At 37.2% G+C, this 13,122-nt stretch overlaps 1 protein-coding gene across 2 annotated transcripts in view; it reads left to right on the top strand.

Moving 5' to 3' along the window:
- The window catches only part of LOC115257151 (protein obstructor-E), a 63,110-nt gene that overhangs the window by 39,727 nt on the left and 10,261 nt on the right, over positions 1-13,122 (top strand). The window contains exons 3-5 of one of the 2 annotated variants that reach the window (XM_029856545.2): positions 371-559; positions 627-837; positions 1,078-1,841. In XM_029856545.2, the coding sequence (XP_029712405.1) occupies positions 371-559; positions 627-837; positions 1,078-1,219 (542 nt within the window). In that variant the 3' untranslated portion in view covers positions 1,220-1,841. Of the gene's footprint in view, positions 1-370; positions 560-626; positions 838-1,077; positions 1,842-13,122 lie in introns of those variants that run through there. The other variant, XM_029856546.2, reaches the window with a different exon arrangement.

The following is a 13,122-nucleotide window of genomic DNA, read 5'->3' as shown; positions in this document are numbered from 1 at the left end:
TTACCTACATATGGATTCATTCTCAAATATTAATACTGTGCGTGTTGTTGACTCTCGCCATCTAATTCCAAGTATTTCGAATTCAAATTGACTGTATGGATTTATGCTATCACCGCTTTTCAATCACCTAATTGGCGAAAAACTCAATATCCAAACAAAACGGTACTTTTAATCATCAAAACGTGAATGATGAATACTTTCTGGGAAATGTTATGAATGAATTCATCTGACTCGTGTTTTGGTCTGTCTAAATAGTTTCCAATATTTTGTTTTCAATTTCTGAAACCTATATACAAATTGAATTCCGTCTATTTGTTTTAGGAGTTTTAATAAACATATATTGAAAATTTCATTTATTTTTATTTTTCAGAACCCCCAATCTCCACTCCACACTGCGAGCGTCTGTATGGTATCTTCGCTGATCCTGCCAAGTGCGACGTTTTCTGGAACTGCTGGAGCGGCGAAGCCTCTCGCTACCAGTGCTCTCCTGGACTGGCCTACGACCGTGAAGCTCGCGTCTGCATGTGGGCCGATCAGGTTCCAGAGTGCAAGAACGAAGGTAATTTGACAATACTCTCAACTAATTCGTAATCATGTATTAACTCCGGTAACTTACCACATTTTAGAAGTAGCCAATGGCTTCGCCTGCCCAGCTGCCGGAGAAATTTCCAACGCTGGATCCTTCTCGCGACATGCTCACCCAGAAGACTGCCGTAAATACTACATCTGCCTGGAGGGAGTCGCCCGTGAATACGGATGCCCAATCGGAACCGTCTTCAAGATCGGAGATGCTGACGGTACTGGAAACTGCGAAGACCCAGAAGATGTTCCCGGATGGTAAGATATTATTTTCGCATTCATTTTAAAACTGAACTAACTTATTTTTTGACACTCATTGATTGGCCTGCTAAAACTGGTTCTATAACCCTTTTTTTTCTGTTATCTCTTTCAATTGTAACTGAACACCTTCCTTTTCACAAAATTTGTCTCTAATGCAATCAAAATTCACCAAAACAAAATTTCATCGTATCACATTGCAACATTTAACTTCACATCTTTCATTTACACCCCCTACAGTGAAGATTACTATGGTGACTTGGACTTGAAAAGCATCCGTAAGAGCGAACTCCTCGCCGGTCTCGCACAGGTGGGGTCGGGTGGTGCCCAACCTGGCAAATCCACTTTCAAATCCAACCGCCCAGCTGGAAAGGAAAACTAAACCATAACTCAAAACCACAAAAAGAAAACAAATTAGAAACAGAAGTGTACTTCAGAAGACCTAAAGACCTAGACGCTAGGGACCGTAGCGGAACTAGTTTCTAAGAAGTATTTTAAAAAATACCTTGAAAGATCCTCCTACGAACATCCTGCCTTTTGATCAGGAGGACAATAGACTGTTATTAAAGTAAAGATTTTAGATAAGTGATAGTCAGAGAGGAATACTCAAATTTGCAGAATTTTTACAAAACTTTTAAAAATCTTAACTTTACGTATTTCTGAAAAGATGTTTCGTATTTTACACTCAAGAGTAGTGAGCTTCGCTCGATCAGAGAGAACGCGATTTTAATTTATTTATTTTCTTCCTCTTAGTTAAGCAGACGTGAAGCACTGACTCTTACCCTATTCACAAATAGTGACACCGATACCTACCCTTCCTATTATTCCTCTCAATTCTACTGTGTACACCGACTGAGGAACATACCCTCATAAAACAAGTTTCAACTTTTCTATGAAAAAGAGATTTCATTTGTATGTAAAAATTGGAATATCAAATGCCTTATACAACAGAAGAAGAAACCTAAGAAAAGAAAAATAAAGGAAAAATCGAAAAAAATAATAAACCCCAGACAGTTTTCATTGCATCGTTACTTTTAACAAACTTTTCACACCTCCCATCACTCCCAGTGTTATGTTTTACCCTACTGATATACCTCTCTCTCCCCACTTTCAAATGTTCTATCCTTCTCTGTCTATCTGTGAACGGCTTTTGAACTCTCAAGGACGAGCCAAGCCATTTCTGAGTGTACTCTAACAACTGGAGCTAACCAAGCAATTTCTAATCAGCATTAGACGTTAAAAAACAACGACTTGATTGATGGAATGTTGTCTGCACGTGGTTGGTGTTATGCTGCTGCAGGGCATGTTGCTAGTGACGATAATGATTTGCTGTCAAATCATCTGAGGTGAAAGGTGAAGATGACTATTGATGACAGACAAGTGATGCCGGATATTTTTTCTCATTCACCGGTGTCTGCATGAGACATTCGGAGTGCTTCTTGACAGTGGATGACAACGTGTCCGTATGGTGGGTGTTCGAATGCAAATGATGTAACCAATGGGCATCTTGGAAATTGTAGTGATAGATGTTATTTCGAATTATCTTTAGTGTTGTGCATTGAAAAAAAATCAAGAAATAAGGATTTTTTATTTATTTTTTTTTTTTTTTGTGTTTAGAGAGACTTTACCGTTCTCGGCATTCGTCTCTGTTTTTAAATTTGTCAAAATGATTATCAAAAGCTAAATGAGACCCCGCAAAACCTACAGACTTTTTTTGTATATACTAGAGTCGGGGGTGCACAAATAGAGTTTTTATTTAAATGGAATCACATTATTACCCAAATGGATTTCATAATTTCAAGCTTTACGGGCTCTGATGTGAGGTTCTCTATGGATTTAAGGGAGGTTTGAGAGGGGTTTCACAGCGATTCTGGAGGTTTCGCAGGGGTTAAGGATCTGCATAGGAGTGATTCATGGTGGGTTTCAGAGGCGTTTCAGGGTTTTTCCCCGAGTAAAGGAAAAGATCTCAATTATAGCATTATTAAGTGATATGAATAAAGTGAGCAAATGCTTTTACTTTGCTAAAATGCATGTGTCAAACCTTTTACTTGAGCATTTACTCCGGGTGGTATGACTCACTGAAAGTGTGAGCATTTACTTTTCGAACATAGTAATCCATATGAATAAAGTTGGGAAACCTGAGGAGTAAATGCTCACAAGAGCTTGAGTCACCTACGGACCATGCTCAACTGAAAGTGAACACTGTTACACAACACATGTTACATAAACGTCGAATTATGATCAGTGGATGTTGCTTGGTGTGCAATTACCATCCTTGGGGCAGCTGTGATGACCCTCAGTGGTCGCAAGTGCCCATTTCTATGAAAAGTGCATGTCCTTAGGCTTACCTATATTGGTAGTGAACTTTATCATTTGCGTATGGGTATAATGCACCCCAAAACACGGGTATTAAACTACCCTCCTGGAAGAACCCTACGAGGACTTCCAGCAGAAAATACTGTAAAATTCCCAGTAAGGAGGAGGAATCCCAGTTGCAACTTCTGGAGGAATCCCAGAAGGAACTTTTGGAGAAATCTTAAGAGAAACTTCTGGGGGAATTCCAGGAGGACATCCTGGAGGGATCCCAGGTGGAGCTCCTAGAGGAATCTCAGGAGAAACTTCTGGAGGAATCCTTGGTGAAACTTCTGGAGGAACCCCAGAAGAAACTCCTGGAGGAATTCCAGGGTGAACTCCTCGTGAAACCCCAAGAGGAACTCCTGGAGGAATTTCAGGAGCATCTCCTAGAGGAATCTCAGGAGAAATTTATGGAGGAATCCCAGGAGGAACTCCTGGAGGAATCCTAGGAGGAATCCTAGGAGGAACTTCTGGAGGAACCCCTGGGCTGACTTCTGGGGGAACCCCAGGAGGTATTTCCGGAGGAACTTCTGGAGGAATTTCCGGAGAAACTTCTGGAGGAATTTCCGGAGGAACTTCTGAAGGAATTCCAGGAGGAACTTCTGGATAAATCCCAGTCAGAACTCCTGGAGGAATCCTAGAAAGAACTCCTGAAGGAAAACCAAAAGGAACTCCTGGAGGAATCCAAGGAAGAACTTTTGGAGGAATCCCAGGAGGAACTTCTGAAGTAATCCCAGGAAGAGCTCCTGGAGGTATCCCAAGAGGAACTCCTGGAGGAATCTCAGGAGGAACTCCTAAAGGAATCCTAGGAGGAACTCCTGGAGGAATCCCAGCAGGAACACGTGGAGGAATTCTAAGAGGACCTCCTGGAGGAATCCTGAGAGGATCTCCTAGAGGAATCTCTGAAGAAATCCCTGATCTAACTTCTGGGGGAACCCCAGGAGGAACTCCTGGAGGAAATCCCGGAGAACTTCTGGAGGAATTCCAGGAGGAACTTCTGGAGGCATGCTAGGAGGAACTCCTAGAAGAATCCCAGGAAGAACTCCAAGAGGAATTTCAGGAGGAACTCCTGGAGCAATTCCAGGACGAACTTTGTAGGAAATCCACGAGGAACTCCTGGAGGAATCCCAGCAGGTATTTCTGGAAAAACCCCAGGGGAAACTACTGGAGGAACCCCAAAAGGAACTCCTGGAAAAATCCCAGGAGAAACTCTTACAGGATTCCCAGGAGGAACTCCTGGAGATATCCCAGGAGGAACTCTCGGAGGAATCCCACGAGGAATTCAAGGAGGAACTTCTAAAGGAATCCCAGAAAAGACAGAATGAAGGAATTTCTGGGGGAATCCCAAGAAGAATTTTACTATTACTTTAGAGCTTTTAGTAGAACTTGTTACTTCAGACTCTAGTTTAATTTAAAAACACTTCACTAATACTTTACTTTTGCAAAAGAAAAATAAAAAATGAATAACTCTTTTAAAGAAAAACTAGAAAAGACGAGCAAATTCCTTTTAATTCTACTACTGTGCTTATCTTCGGACAGATAGGCCTATTTCGTCTGTGACTTACAGACTTCTTCAGTGTCAAGTGCTCGACTGAAGAAAACCTCGCATTCGTTGTGGTATTTATACTAGAAGTGTATGTGTAGGTACGTGTGTGGGTAAAAGTGTAGGTATAAAAATGTAGGTACAAAATTGTAGGTACAGTTTTGTAAAAAAGGGGTGTATCTACCTGTTAGAAAACAGGGTGTCAATAAGATACCTAAAGCTAGGAAAATTCCTACCGATTTGGTAGGTAGTCAATTGGTGTTTGTTGTGTTATTTTTTTTTTTTTTTTTTTTTTTCCTGCCGATTTGGTAGGTAGTCAATTTGTGTTTTGTGTATTGTGTAATGTTTTGTGTGTGTTAGGTAAAAATTTAAACAGCCACGTGTACCCATTGCCCTGATCCTTGTTAAGTAGTTTTTTATTGTTTTGTTTGTAAATTTCTAAACTTTCTGCAACATCAAGTTTCCATGGGTTTGTAATGTGTCGTAAGAGTTTAATATTTGAAGTATTCAAAAAATGTCCTTCATTGAAAATATGTTCAGCAACTTTAGATTTAAAATGGTGAATGAGTCCTTTGTCTGTGTCTTTGTGTGCTTTTGATACTTCCGTTATGTGTTCTTTGAATCGTGTGTTGAGTGTGCGTTTTGTTTGTCCTATGTATATTTTGTCACAGTGATTACATGTTATTTTGTAAACACCAGATTTTGTTAAGTTGTCCAACGGGTCTTTCGTAGATCCTAAGAGAGTTTGAAGTTGGTTAGCTTTGCTTGTGAAAACTAATTCAAAACCAAACTTTCTGAGAATTGGTCGGAGTTTTTTGGTGTCATTGTTGTAGTTCACAATTATCCGTTTAAGTGTAGGTTCTGTCCGTGTCAGTGTAGTCAAAGAACGTCTGTATTGTTGTTGTGTCTTTTTGTTGATGATCTGTTGTATTGTTTGTTTTGTGTAACCGTTCAACTGTGCTGTTTCGAAAATGTAATTAAGTTCTTTCGTTTTTCCTGTTTCACTAAGTGGAAGTGTCTGCATTCGGTGTATCATGTGATTGAAGGATGCAATTTTGTGTTGATGTGAGTGATTTGATGAATTTGGAATAGTGCGTTGAGTGTGTGTCGGTTTTCTGTAAATTTCGAAGGAAAGTGTTGATTCTTGTTTTACGATGAGTATGTCCAAAAATGGTAGTTGGTTGTTCTGTTCAATTTCACAAGTGAATTCGATGTTTTTGTGTGCATTATTGATGTTGTTCAAGATTTCAGGTAAAAGATGTTTCTTAACAATGCTAAACACGTCGTCAACGTATCTCCACCAGACTTCAGGAAGCTGTTTGTTGTTTTCTAAGCGTTTTTCCAAATTTGCCATAAAAATTTCACTTAAAAATGGAGAAAGTGGATTGCCCATGGGGGCACCATTAAGTTGTTTGTAGGTTTCATTTCTGAACGAAAAATAATTTTCTTCCATACAAAGTTTGGTTAATTTGATGTATGTACGAACTTTCTTAATCCAATCTGAATCTGAATCTTCATATTGGTTCAGAAGCCAATCTTCTAGTAGGTTAATGGCCTCTTTAACTGGAATGCTTGGAAAAAGTGATTTAACGTCGAATGAAACTAAAATTTCATCGTCGTTAACGGATAAATTCTGTACTAGTTCTGTGAATTGTTCGGAATTCTTGACAGATCTATTGTGAATTTTTTTAGGCATGTTTTGGAATTCTTGTACTAAATATTTGGCAATTTTGTGTGTAGGTGAACCAATGGCTGAAACAATCTCACGCATTTCATTTCCAGGTTTATGAACTTTGGGAAGTCCTTTTATTCTTGGCAATGAAGGGTTAGATTCTTTCAGGCTTTTAATGACGCTTCCTAAAACTGGTGTAGACTCTTTGAGAGTTTTGTCAACACGTCTTACTAATCCTGGAAGAGGATCAGTACGTTGTTTCCGGTAAGGTCCATTTTGAATCTTGTTATTCATTATTTCATCATAGTCCTCTTTGCTCATGATTACTGTTTTGTTTCCTTTGTCAGCTTTCAGATAGAAAACTGGTTTCTGGTTAAGTTCTTTGATTATTCGTTGTTCTTTCAGGTGTTCTTTGTTCAATTTGTTTTGTTGTGTGTTTTGAATAGTGTTAGCTGTTTGTGTTCTGATTTCTTGAATCTGTGGTGTCTGTAAATTGTTCGTGTTGATAGCTGTTTCAATGTCGATTATGGTTTGTGTTGAATCTGGTTTAGAGTGTACTGCGTAGTTAAGACCTTTGTTGAGAAGGGTCAACTGTTCTTCCGTAAACTGTTCGGAAGAGCGATTGACCACTAACCCAGTTAGTTCTTGTGTTGTGTTTTGTGGTTGTGTAGAAGAACATGTAAACTTTGGATTTCGCATCTTTAATGCTTTAAGTTTTTTATCTAGTAATTTCCTTTTTCTTTCTGATTCACAAAATTCTGCAACTTTTACTTTTGTTAGAAAATTAGGGAAAGATTCAGGATAATCTTTCGCTAACTTTAAATGGAGAGAATAACATTCCAAAGTTTTCATGTTGATCTTGCTGTGTAGTTTTTTGATGCTTTCTTTGATGAGTGTTTGTTCAAGTATCTTTACTATGTTGGGGTTTGTGGCTGTTTTAACTTTTACCTTGTGACTTACGGGAGTAAGCCTGTACTTTATACACTTCTTGAGAAACGCGATATCCTTGTGTAATCCTGCGATGGTCTTCTTCAACTCGATGAACTTATTCGGCTCTGACTTTGGCTTGGTTGCCATCTTCACTTTACTATTACTTTAGAGCTTTTAGTAGAACTTGTTACTTCAGACTCTAGTTTAATTTAAAAACACTTCACTAATACTTTACTTTTGCAAAAGAAAAATAAAAAATGAATAACTCTTTTAAAGAAAAACTAGAAAAGACGAGCAAATTCCTTTTAATTCTACTACTGTGCTTATCTTCGGACAGATAGGCCTATTTCGTCTGTGACTTACAGACTTCTTCAGTGTCAAGTGCTCGACTGAAGAAAACCTCGCATTCGTTGTGGTATTTATACTAGAAGTGTATGTGTAGGTACGTGTGTGGGTAAAAGTGTAGGTATAAAAATGTAGGTACAAAATTGTAGGTACAGTTTTGTAAAAAAGGGGTGTATCTACCTGTTAGAAAACAGGGTGTCAATAAGATACCTAAAGCTAGGAAAATTCCTACCGATTTGGTAGGTAGTCAATTGGTGTTTGTTGTGTTATTTTTTTTTTTTTTTTTTTTTTTCCTGCCGATTTGGTAGGTAGTCAATTTGTGTTTTGTGTATTGTGTAATGTTTTGTGTGTGTTAGGTAAAAATTTAAACAGCCACGTGTACCCATTGCCCTGATCCTTGTTAAGTAGTTTTTTATTGTTTTGTTTGTAAATTTCTAAACTTTCTGCAACATCAAGTTTCCATGGGTTTGTAATGTGTCGTAAGAGTTTAATATTTGAAGTATTCAAAAAATGTCCTTCATTGAAAATATGTTCAGCAACTTTAGATTTAAAATGGTGAATGAGTCCTTTGTCTGTGTCTTTGTGTGCTTTTGATACTTCCGTTATGTGTTCTTTGAATCGTGTGTTGAGTGTGCGTTTTGTTTGTCCTATGTATATTTTGTCACAGTGATTACATGTTATTTTGTAAACACCAGATTTTGTTAAGTTGTCCAACGGGTCTTTCGTAGATCCTAAGAGAGTTTGAAGTTGGTTAGCTTTGCTTGTGAAAACTAATTCAAAACCAAACTTTCTGAGAATTGGTCGGAGTTTTTTGGTGTCATTGTTGTAGTTCACAATTATCCGTTTAAGTGTAGGTTCTGTCCGTGTCAGTGTAGTCAAAGAACGTCTGTATTGTTGTTGTGTCTTTTTGTTGATGATCTGTTGTATTGTTTGTTTTGTGTAACCGTTCAACTGTGCTGTTTCGAAAATGTAATTAAGTTCTTTCGTTTTTCCTGTTTCACTAAGTGGAAGTGTCTGCATTCGGTGTATCATGTGATTGAAGGATGCAATTTTGTGTTGATGTGAGTGATTTGATGAATTTGGAATAGTGCGTTGAGTGTGTGTCGGTTTTCTGTAAATTTCGAAGGAAAGTGTTGATTCTTGTTTTACGATGAGTATGTCCAAAAATGGTAGTTGGTTGTTCTGTTCAATTTCACAAGTGAATTCGATGTTTTTGTGTGCATTATTGATGTTGTTCAAGATTTCAGGTAAAAGATGTTTCTTAACAATGCTAAACACGTCGTCAACGTATCTCCACCAGACTTCAGGAAGCTGTTTGTTGTTTTCTAAGCGTTTTTCCAAATTTGCCATAAAAATTTCACTTAAAAATGGAGAAAGTGGATTGCCCATGGGGGCACCATTAAGTTGTTTGTAGGTTTCATTTCTGAACGAAAAATAATTTTCTTCCATACAAAGTTTGGTTAATTTGATGTATGTACGAACTTTCTTAATCCAATCTGAATCTGAATCTTCATATTGGTTCAGAAGCCAATCTTCTAGTAGGTTAATGGCCTCTTTAACTGGAATGCTTGGAAAAAGTGATTTAACGTCGAATGAAACTAAAATTTCATCGTCGTTAACGGATAAATTCTGTACTAGTTCTGTGAATTGTTCGGAATTCTTGACAGATCTATTGTGAATTTTTTTAGGCATGTTTTGGAATTCTTGTACTAAATATTTGGCAATTTTGTGTGTAGGTGAACCAATGGCTGAAACAATCTCACGCATTTCATTTCCAGGTTTATGAACTTTGGGAAGTCCTTTTATTCTTGGCAATGAAGGGTTAGATTCTTTCAGGCTTTTAATGACGCTTCCTAAAACTGGTGTAGACTCTTTGAGAGTTTTGTCAACACGTCTTACTAATCCTGGAAGAGGATCAGTACGTTGTTTCCGGTAAGGTCCATTTTGAATCTTGTTATTCATTATTTCATCATAGTCCTCTTTGTTCATGATTACTGTTTTGTTTCCTTTGTCAGCTTTCAGATAGAAAACTGGTTTCTGGTTAAGTTCTTTGATTATTCGTTGTTCTTTCAGGTGTTCTTTGTTCAATTTGTTTTGTTGTGTGTTTTGAATAGTGTTAGCTGTTTGTGTTCTGATTTCTTGAATCTGTGGTGTCTGTAAATTGTTCGTGTTGATAGCTGTTTCAATGTCGATTATGGTTTGTGTTGAATCTGGTTTAGAGTGTACTGCGTAGTTAAGACCTTTGTTGAGAAGGGTCAACTGTTCTTCCGTAAACTGTTCGGAAGAGCGATTGACCACTAACCCAGTTAGTTCTTGTGTTGTGTTTTGTGGTTGTGTAGAAGAACATGTAAACTTTGGATTTCGCATCTTTAATGCTTTAAGTTTTTTATCTAGTAATTTCCTTTTTCTTTCTGATTCACAAAATTCTGCAACTTTTACTTTTGTTAGAAAATTAGGGAAAGATTCAGGATAATCTTTCGCTAACTTTAAATGGAGAGAATAACATTCCAAAGTTTTCATGTTGATCTTGCTGTGTAGTTTTTTGATGCTTTCTTTGATGAGTGTTTGTTCAAGTATCTTTACTATGTTGGGGTTTGTGGCTGTTTTAACTTTTACCTTGTGACTTACGGGAGTAAGCCTGTACTTTATACACTTCTTGAGAAACGCGATATCCTTGTGTAATCCTGCGATGGTCTTCTTCAACTCGATGAACTTATTCGGCTCTGACTTTGGCTTGGTTGCCAAGTTTACATGTTCTTCTACACAACCACAAAACACAACACAAGAACTAACTGGGTTAGTGGTCAATCGCTCTTCCGAACAGTTTACGGAAGAACAGTTGACCCTTCTCAACAAAGGTCTTAACTACGCAGTACACTCTAAACCAGATTCAACACAAACCATAATCGACATTGAAACAGCTATCAACACGAACAATTTACAGACACCACAGATTCAAGAAATCAGAACACAAACAGCTAACACTATTCAAAACACACAACAAAACAAATTGAACAAAGAACACCTGAAAGAACAACGAATAATCAAAGAACTTAACCAGAAACCAGTTTTCTATCTGAAAGCTGACAAAGGAAACAAAACAGTAATCATGAACAAAGAGGACTATGATGAAATAATGAATAACAAGATTCAAAATGGACCTTACCGGAAACAACGTACTGATCCTCTTCCAGGATTAGTAAGACGTGTTGACAAAACTCTCAAAGAGTCTACACCAGTTTTAGGAAGCGTCATTAAAAGCCTGAAAGAATCTAACCCTTCATTGCCAAGAATAAAAGGACTTCCCAAAGTTCATAAACCTGGAAATGAAATGCGTGAGATTGTTTCAGCCATTGGTTCACCTACACACAAAATTGCCAAATATTTAGTACAAGAATTCCAAAACATGCCTAAAAAAATTCACAATAGATCTGTCAAGAATTCCGAACAATTCACAGAACTAGTACAGAATTTATCCGTTAACGACGATGAAATTTTAGTTTCATTCGACGTTAAATCACTTTTTCCAAGCATTCCAGTTAAAGAGGCCATTAACCTACTAGAAGATTGGCTTCTGAACCAATATGAAGATTCAGATTCAGATTGGATTAAGAAAGTTCGTACATACATCAAATTAACCAAACTTTGTATGGAAGAAAATTATTTTTCGTTCAGAAATGAAACCTACAAACAACTTAATGGTGCCCCCATGGGCAATCCACTTTCTCCATTTTTAAGTGAAATTTTTATGGCAAATTTGGAAAAACGCTTAGAAAACAACAAACAGCTTCCTGAAGTCTGGTGGAGATACGTTGACGACGTGTTTAGCATTGTTAAGAAACATCTTTTACCTGAAATCTTGAACAACATCAATAATGCACACAAAAACATCGAATTCACTTGTGAAATTGAACAGAACAACCAACTACCATTTTTGGACATACTCATCGTAAAACAAGAATCAACACTTTCCTTCGAAATTTACAGAAAACCGACACACACTCAACGCACTATTCCAAATTCATCAAATCACTCACATCAACACAAAATTGCATCCTTCAATCACATGATACACCGAATGCAGACACTTCCACTTAGTGAAACAGGAAAAACGAAAGAACTTAATTACATTTTCGAAACAGCACAGTTGAACGGTTACACAAAACAAACAATACAACAGATCATCAACAAAAAGACACAACAACAATACAGACGTTCTTTGACTACACTGACACGGACAGAACCTACACTTAAACGGATAATTGTGAACTACAACAATGACACCAAAAAACTCCGACCAATTCTCAGAAAGTTTGGTTTTGAATTAGTTTTCACAAGCAAAGCTAACCAACTTCAAACTCTCTTAGGATCTACGAAAGACCCGTTGGACAACTTAACAAAATCTGGTGTTTACAAAATAACATGTAATCACTGTGACAAAATATACATAGGACAAACAAAACGCACACTCAACACACGATTCAAAGAACACATAACGGAAGTATCAAAAGCACACAAAGACACAGACAAAGGACTCATTCACCATTTTAAATCTAAAGTTGCTGAACATATTTTCAATGAAGGACATTTTTTGAATACTTCAAATATTAAACTCTTACGACACATTACAAACCCATGGAAACTTGATGTTGCAGAAAGTTTAGAAATTTACAAACAAAACAATAAAAAACTACTTAACAAGGATCAGGGCAATGGGTACACGTGGCTGTTTAAATTTTTACCTAACACACACAAAACATTACACAATACACAAAACACAAATTGACTACCTACCAAATCGGCAGGAAAAAAAAAAAAAAAAAAAAAAAATAACACAACAAACACCAATTGACTACCTACCAAATCGGTAGGAATTTTCCTAGCTTTAGGTATCTTATTGACACCCTGTTTTCTAACAGGTAGATACACCCCTTTTTTACAAAACTGTACCTACAATTTTGTACCTACATTTTTATACCTACACTTTTACCCACACACGTACCTACACATACACTTCTAGTATAAATACCACAACGAATGCGAGGTTTTCTTCAGTCGAGCACTTGACACTGAAGAAGTCTGTAAGTCACAGACGAAATAGGCCTATCTGTCCGAAGATAAGCACAGTAGTAGAATTAAAAGGAATTTGCTCGTCTTTTCTAGTTTTTCTTTAAAAGAGTTATTCATTTTTTATTTTTCTTTTGCAAAAGTAAAGTATTAGTGAAGTGTTTTTAAATTAAACTAGAGTCTGAAGTAACAAGTTCTACTAAAAGCTCTAAAGTAATAGTAAAGTGAAGATGGCAACCAAGCCACAGGCTTACTCCCGTAAGTCACAAGGTAAAAGTTAAAACAGCCACAAACCCCAACATAGTAAAGATACTTGAACAAACACTCATCAAAGAAAGCATCAAAAAACTACACAGCAAGATCAACATGAAAA

Source organism: Aedes albopictus, chromosome 1 (assembly GCF_035046485.1).
Source record: "Aedes albopictus strain Foshan chromosome 1, AalbF5, whole genome shotgun sequence".
NCBI lineage: Eukaryota > Metazoa > Arthropoda > Insecta > Diptera > Culicidae > Aedes > Aedes albopictus.
The sequence above is the reverse complement of the archived record's forward strand: the minus strand, read 5'-3'. Positions and strand labels throughout refer to the sequence as shown.